We start from the raw sequence: 8,169 nt of genomic DNA on the forward strand, positions 1-8,169 counted from the left end.
CAGGGAAGATGAGGACTGAACCCCTGGGTCCTGGTGGTGGGACAAGGGGGAAGGGTTGAGCTGGGAGGAACTGGAATCAAGGGGGGTGTCAGAAGGTGGAGGCCCTTCCAGGACAAGGCCGGAGGCTGAGTGTCTCAATGTGAGCAGAGACACAGACAGTGAGGATTCGGGGGTACACCTGCCACCCCACAGCAGAACAGTCTCAGTCCTGCTGGCTCTCCTCCTCTCAAACCCTGATCTAGAAGAGTCCTACATGTTGACAGACAGACCCAGGGGAGGAGCTCACCCCCATGTCGCAGTCTCTGTCTGTTGGGAAGGGCTCCAGAGTGAGAAGCTAGAGGGCAAAGGTGGGGCTGGAGCTAAGTTTCCTGCAACTTCTTGAGCTGAAGGAGTCAAGCCAGGATGACCTCGCTGTCTCCCCAGCCTCTTCTGGACCTGCAATGGCCCGGCACTTCCGTGTCAGCCCTTGTGATACAGAAGCACGACCCTTCTAAACCCTCAGCCTTCCATATCCCAGGCATGACCCTGCTCAAGCTTGCAGTGGTGCCACAATCTTGCTCAAGTCAGCAGGCTCCCACAAGAGCATAGCACCAAAATATGTGCATCCCGATTTACATCAGAGGAATGTTGGAGGCTGTGGAATGAGCTTCTTTCACCAAAGTTAGACTTTTTAGTTGCCCATTCTGTTATGCCTCTCAGAGTTTGAAGGTACATGTGGGAGTTTTTCCAGCCTGCACCTGCGCATGAAGCCACGTAAAGAACTGAGGGCATTTCAGAGTCCATGCTTCTTCCCTTTGTAATTATCAAAATCACAGAGGGGTTTTTCTTTCATCACCTTTTCACCAAAGCTCCGGAGATTTGTCCAAAGATCACCTTTGAGTCCAATCAAGGAGATATCAGAACTGACAACAACATGAAGTTATTAACATATTTCATCAGAGCAGGGAAGGATTGGTACATAAAGGCCTTCTGTACCACTCAGAATTGGGGTTCAGATTTAGGACAGGTGAGTTGCAATACAAGGGTGCAAGGCTGACCTCTATTCCTTCTAGGTGTGAAGTGTTGGTTGCATCCCATCAACATTATCTAATTATTTTCTAGGTCAGAGGAGCAGTCACAGGAAAGGAAGGTGTTCCAAGCAGGCAAAGAATGGTACTGCTTCTCCTGCTCTTGGTGCCTCATGCAGACTGTGGAGCGAAGGCAAAATGCCCCTTGACTTTGGAGAGAGACTGGATTGAGCCATTCAATTATTACAGGCCAGGAGACCACCTGATTAGTGGAATCTTGTCTGCCACAGCTGCTGTATTAAATCTGTGGCACTTCAAGGAGCCTCCCTCTAACAGCTTTCGTAAGTAAGTCAATTTATGGGGATGGGGTTACTGCTGCTCCGTGTAATATCGATTTTTTACTTATCATCCTTTTGGAGCTGTAGTGTTTCTATGTACTTTGGACCTGCCATGTTGTGGTGCTTTGGGGTCTATATTTTTAATTCTTTATTTTCCTTCCTTTTTAATGTTTACATTCTTTTAAAAAACAAATCAATAAAATTACTTATAAAAATAACAGGCTTGGAAGGGACCCGAGGGGAAGGGAAGAGAGTGCGAGAGAGGGGGGAAATAGATGTTCCGTGTTATTTAATGAGCCTCTAAAAACCTTTTATCTCCTATTATTCTTTGAAAGTCTGTGCCCGTCTAATTCCATCATAAAAAATTCACTCTATTTTAGTTTTGTTTTCCATAGAATAATGAGTATTGACTGAACAAGGCTTTCCCAACAATCAGGGATCATTAAGTGAGGATTAGCTGTCAGACATCTGAACTTGGATGAGTGTTAGTATGATTAAATTCTAGAAATAGAATCCAGGACTTTAGATTGTCCTTAGAAGCTTGTCAAAAAAAGCAAGAGTTGGGAGTGATATAGTCACTGGATGCTGGAGGATAGGCTGTGATATGTACATTTTTTCAGGAAAACAGCAACAAAGTACTGGCTGCCCCTGTCCTTCTTCTTTGCCATTCAGCATATCAACCAGAATCCCAGGCTCTTGCCCAACATCACTCTGGGCTACAATATCCATGAGAACTTTTTTCAAGGAAGGGTGACGTATGAAGCTTTGGTAGACCTGGTCTCTTCGAGACAGGTGAATGTTCCAAACTACAACTGCGGAGGACAAAATAACTTGATTGCTGTTCTTGAAGGGGCTGACTCTGACTCTGAGAACTCCATCCAGATTTCAAGCATGTTGGGCATCTATAAAATGCCACAGGTAGGAATGGAGAAGGTGGGATCATCTGACTGAGGTTCTCAGCCATGAAAGTGTTGGGTAGTATCAACTCAGAATGAGGAAGACATAGGATGTAAAGGAATTGAAGAAAGGAGATAAGGAATGGTCAGATGAATTGCTGTGCTCTATTACCTGTCCTTCCTCCCTTCCATTTGTGTCAAATGTGGATTTGTGTGTGTGTTTGTGTGTTTGTATGCCTGTGCATATAAAATGAGAAGGAAAGGAACTTCCCTCATACTAGTCACCATACCACTAAAAATTGAATAAAGCAGAAAAGTTTCCCCTGAGTGAAACTGTGAAATTTTGTTTATTAATTGAAAACTTTCACAACCCACTCAATAATTTAAAAACCTTTTAGTAGTGCACCACATAAAGCAGTAAGAAAATTGTTGAAATGTACAGTAGAATACTAATGTACAGTAGAATACCAGTAAAATGGAATGATAAAAGCTTATTTTAAAAGATGAAAACAGGAACTGAGGGACTTCATAAAGATAAAGATGGAGTGCAATCTTATGTTCCAAGGAAAGTCTTGGCAAAAAAAGCAATGTGTCTTTATAAAGAAAATATATGTTATTGGGGGTAAGAACTATTTCGTCTTTGATCCCAAACATTGCAATCCAACAGTCCTTCTTTTTTTGCCAGGTCAGCCATGCTTTTGGCTCCCATGTTCTGAATGACAAGAGGCAGTTCCCCTTTTTCTATCGGATGGTCCCAAAAGAAGACGCCGTTTACCCAGTGATTGTCAAGCTGCTCCATCACTTTAGATGGACGTTCATTGGTCTCATTGCTCCAGACACTGAAAATGGAGTGAAGTTCATGAAGAAATTGACACCTGTGCTATTAGAAAGTGGCATTTGCGTTGCCATCTCACTAAGCATCCCACAAATTTATACAAACCATGTGACAGTCAATGTTCCTCCATTAGAAAAGTGGGGACAAGTCCATGTATTTTTTTATTATGTAGAAACTACTTATTTCTTGCTGGGAATACGACTTGGAAAAATAATATTTGACCAGCTGGTCAAACCCACTGCAGGGAAAGTCTTGATCACAACATCTATGTGGGATTTGAGTGTAGATTTCATCGACAGTCTTTTAGATTTCCAGCACTTTCACAGTATTCTTTCTTTCTCTATTGGGGCAAATAAATGGACAAAATATGATGATTTTTATGCCTTTTTCTTTGCAATCAAGCAGTTTTGGGAGGAAGCTTTTAATTGTTCCTATTCACAGAATACATTGTCAGTGAAAAGCTGGACAAGATGCAGAGAAAGGGAGGAACTGGAGATGCTGCCCCAAGACCATCTGGAAAGACTCTTATCTCTAAACAGCTACAGGATTTACAACACTGTCCAAGCTGTGGCCCGTTCCTTAAATGCTGCGTACTTGTCCAGATCTAAGTGGAGGTTGAAGGACAGTCTGGAAGTTCAAAGGTTGCAGCCATGGCAGGTATTTCATTTCCCATCTTGGACATCTCAGCCAAACATGGCAATCAATTGTACAATTCCTGAACGGTTTGCTTGAGAACTTGGGGAATGCAGTGGGAAGGTGAGAAGCTCTATCATTTGTCCAAAGATTGTGCGTGTTGATGGAGCCTAAGTGTCTGAGTGACTCATCTTCTCATTACAATAGAGTCTGATACACAGTCATACTCCGGGTTACAGACGCTTCAGGTTGTGTTTTTTCAGGTTACAGACCCGAGTTACTTCTGGGTTTTGGGTGTTGCGAATGCGCAGAAGCACTGAATCACTACCCGCGTGTGCGCTGACGCGCCGCTGCAGGTTGCGAACGCTGCAGGTTGCGAACATGCATCCCGCACTGATCACGTTCGCAATCCGAGAGTCCACTGTATATGGACACTTGTCATATTTCTGACGTATTTCTATTCCGATCCCATTAATATGCTTTGAACTAAATTTTCCATTTCATATAGAGTATCTTGAATATTTTTTATCTTGAACATTTTATTCAGAGCAGATAATAGCTGCAATCATCATCTGAGGCCTTTCTTTGTGTGCCGCCATCATGAGAAGTCTGGAGGGTGGCAACATGAGACTGCGCCTTTTCTGCAGTGGCTCCCCGTTTGGAGAATGAGTCTTCAGGGAAGTTTGTCTGGCACCTTCACTGTACATCTTTTGTTGCCAGACTGGAGTCACATGCAGGTCAGAACAAAGAGGCAGGCAGTTCTTAACTATTTATTCAAGAAAACGGCATATGACTCAGCAACACTTCCCACTCGGTCTTTTATCTTTTTAAAAGTTTTTATTTGCACTTTTAGAATGTATACATTTGATTAGTTATTCCAGAAAACAGCATACAACTCAGCAACATTTCCTGAATGGTCTTTTCTTCTTTTTTATAGTTTTATTTATACTTTTCTAATTTATACATTTCATAAGTTTTACAATCATTTTTATTTTTGAAAAACTGACTTCCTTCCCCCTGCTTCTATGGTTCCTTAAATTTACTTTTTAATATCTTCTGCATATCCAAATCCATTTAATTTCCTCTTTTAATTATCTACTTTAAATATATATTCTTATGAAATTGCAGGATGTTATAATAGTCCTGCCAATGTTTTTAGATGTTTGAAATTTGTCTGTAAATATTCAATAAACCATTTCAAAATAATTTTATAAAAAGTTTGTTATGATGGTTTCTTATTCTTCCGGTAAGTTTTACCATTTCTGCATATTGCATTAGATTTTGTATCCATTTTTCATTTGCAGGGACTTCTGCTTCTTTCCTTTTTTTAGGAGAGTAGCTGCTGTAGTTGCATACACAAATAATTTTTTGTACAATTTAGATACTTCTGTCCTTATCATTCCCAAAAGGTCCTTGGCTTCTCCAGCAGCCTCTTCACCCTTCTCCTCTGCTTCAGCCTCAGAGTCTGAACTGCTCCCCATCACCGACTCTTCCTGCTCACTATATCCTGTTGCCTCTTCAGCATCCAGCCCCTCATTGCAATCTTCTTCCTCTGAGCTCTCCTCAGTGTCCCACCACCAATCCCCTGGCTCTGAGCCTTCCTCCCCTGGGGGTTCCCTGGCTGGTGCTTCCCACCAAACTGCCCAACCAGTCCCTGACACTCTGTAGCCAATCCCAAATGAGAGCAGATCCAAGCATGAAATGTGCAGAGATGAATAGTCAGTGCTGTTTCCCCTGTTCCATATGCGATCCTTTTCTCTGCCATTCTAGCTCAACCCTTTCCTGGGAGATGTCCAGTTTTACAATTCTTCAATGGACGGAGTGTATTTGGATGAGAAGGGGGACCTGACAGCTGACTTGGACATTGTGAACTGGATGGTGTTTCCAAATCGGTCCCTTCTTAGAGAGAGGATTGGGAGCATCAATAGGCAGAAATCCCTAGACCTAAAGTGCACCATGGACCAGAATGCCACTGTGTGTCCCAAATGGCTCAACAAGGTGGGGAAATTTTTTTCGTTTTATTGGATTTCCCATCCCATAAGTTCAAATCATGCCACAATGTTTTCTGTCACACTGCCTTCAAATGCCTCCGACATTCCTTGAAAATCTAACTGTGGGTCCCTGTGAAACTCTGTATATGCATGAATCAGCTGCTATGGGAGTGTAATTTCAAGGTGGGTGTTTTAGTAACTAGATGATGTGGCCACTGGTTTCCCCCTTCCCCTCTCATATTTAAACCATTTAAAACTTAAAATCCGTAAGAGAGTGTGGCTTTTAGCAGCCTCAGTGCTGGCAATATTTCCTGAACTGCTCCTGTAAATCCATGTTCTATGGAACAACTTCCAGAAAAGTGTGCAATAGATTTGTTTGCAAAAAGAGATGGACTCCTAACTTGAACCCTTCTAGGAAATTTAACTATGGATCTCAAATGAATAAAGTTTAGCTACCTCTGATTAATACAGTGATCATGACACTTTATCATGTACAAGAGGGGAAACTGAAACAGAGCTGAGCAACAGGGGAAGGGAAGCAGAAGGAACTAGGGCTTGGATCAAACAGGAAGCCGTTCTCATTAGAGGTTTTCCTGCAATCAAGCAGTATATAAATGTGGTCAAAGATAATCAATTAATTAATACATTGTTATCATTCTTAAATCATCAGCCTTAACACGTTTTCCTTGATGCCCCTTTATGCTCAGCCCCTGCCTACTTCCAGGTGTGTGGAAAACTGCCAGCCTGGATTCTTCAAGGTAGTTCAGGAAGGAATGCTGCTCTGCTGTTATGACTGCGTTCCCTGTGCGGAAGGAACAATGGCCTCTCAGGAAGGTGGGTGACACCAGCAGAAAGACCTGCCCTTCGGGAAGAGGACAAAGGACCTTTCTGGTGTCCAGAGTCTATTACAGGGGAGTTCTAGAACTGATGCACTGCTACAACACAACTGGGCATTTCCCCCATTGGGTGTTCATACAAGCTGTATTGACACATCGAATAACAATTAGAAATCCTGAGATACGGGAATTTGACATTACTTTGACTGTTAGTCAAACTTGGCACAAGAGGCACCGTGAACTCCGAGATGATTGTCTGGCACAAATGTTTCATATAGTTGAGTCCAACAAGGTCCCTTTTGAGTGTCATTTTCCTGTCCCGTAATATTATTAATACCAATAATTGCTCTCCCTGGTTGTGCACAATGGTTTTTATATTTTCTTTTAGTGAGGTATTACCTTTGGTTCAGGAAAAGCAGCAAAGTTGTAATTCCTTGTGTTCATTCCAGATGCAGAGCGTTGCACCAGGTGTCCAGAAGATCAGCATCCAAACAAGGACAGAGATCAATGTTTCTACAAGATCATCACTTTTCTGGCTTACGAAGAACCTTTGGGGATCTTCCTAGCTTCCTTTGCCCTATTGTTATCCCTAACCATGTGTGTTGTGCTAGGAATATTCGTTATATTCCGGGAAACTCCCATAGTCAAAGCCAACAACCGAAACCTCTCCTATATCCTCCTCATCTCCCTCCTGCTTTCCTTTCTGTCCTCCTTCCTCTTCATTGGAAGGCCAAGGAAAGGGACCTGTCTTCTCCGACAAATGGCCTTCAGCATCATCTTCTCAGTTGCCGTCTCTTCTGTGTTGGCAAAAACCATCATTGTGGTGCTGGCCTTCCTGGCCACAAAGCCAGGAAACACGATGAGGAGATGGATGGGAAAGAGTCTGGCCAACTCCATTGTCATTTCCTGTTCCATTGTCCAAGTTTCCATCTGCATCATCTGGCTGGGAATCTCTCCTCCCTTCCCAGAGTCTGACATGCATTCCCAGCCCAGAGAGATCATCCTGCAATGCAATGAAGGGTCTATTGCCATGTTTTATGGTGTCCTTGGCTACATGGGCTTCTTGGCCTCCATCTGCTTCATGGTGGCTTTCCTAGCAAGGAAGCTGCCTGGGGCCTTCAATGAAGCCAAGCTGATCACCTTCAGCATGCTGGTCTTCTGCAGCGTTTGGGTCTCCTTTGTGCCCTCCTACCTGAGCACAAAGGGGAAATACATGGTGGCTGTGCAGATCTTCTCTATCTTGGCCTCCAGTGCTGGGCTTCTGGGCTGCATCTTCTTTCCCAAGTGCTACATAATTGTACTCAGGCCTGAGCTGAACACAAAGGAGCATCTGACAACAAAAGTTGGTTCTTAAATGACTCATTTTCGACAACTGTTGTCCAGTACAGTAATGTTGAAAAAGACATACCGTATTTTTTGCTCTATAGGACGTACTTTTTCCACTTCAAAAATGAAGGGAAAATGTGTGTGCGTCCTATGGAGCGAAGAAGCCATAGCCCCTTGACCCTCTCCCAGCTGGAGAGGTGACGCGCAACTATGGCAGGAGCCTCTATAGCCACGCGTCACCTCTCCAGCCGGGAGAGAGCGCGCGCGGCTAAAGCAGCCCCCCGTGACCCTCTCCCAGCTGGAGAGG

The 8,169-nt window shown here is 43.4% G+C and overlaps 1 protein-coding gene across 1 annotated transcript; it reads left to right on the forward strand.

Annotated features, from left to right (window-relative positions):
- The first annotated feature begins 1,149 nt into the window (after positions 1-1,149).
- On the forward strand, positions 1,150-7,890 carry LOC144326782 (vomeronasal type-2 receptor 26-like). Its single transcript, XM_077923598.1, has 6 exons — positions 1,150-1,352; positions 1,966-2,263; positions 2,927-3,733; positions 5,480-5,707; positions 6,408-6,534; positions 6,986-7,890. The coding sequence occupies exons 1-6, from the start codon at positions 1,150-1,152 to the stop codon at positions 7,888-7,890; spliced, it is 2,568 nt and encodes an 855-aa protein (XP_077779724.1).
- Positions 7,891-8,169: the final 279 nt, after the last annotated feature.

Source organism: Podarcis muralis, chromosome 2, assembly GCF_964188315.1.
Source record: "Podarcis muralis chromosome 2, rPodMur119.hap1.1, whole genome shotgun sequence".
In the NCBI taxonomy this organism is placed as follows: Eukaryota; Metazoa; Chordata; class Lepidosauria; order Squamata; family Lacertidae; genus Podarcis; species Podarcis muralis.

Bases quoted from the DNA above. Each gene is read 5' to 3' on its own strand.
- LOC144326782 (XM_077923598.1), top strand. From the start codon at position 1,150: ATGGTACTGCTTCTCCTGCTCTTGGTGCCTCATGCAGACTGTGGAGCG. The intron at 3,734-5,479 runs GTATTTCATTTC...CTGCCATTCTAG, and splicing joins AAAGGTTGCAGCCATGGCAG to CTCAACCCTTTCCTGGGAGA. The intron at 6,535-6,985 runs GTGGGTGACACC...TGTTCATTCCAG, and splicing joins AACAATGGCCTCTCAGGAAG to ATGCAGAGCGTTGCACCAGG.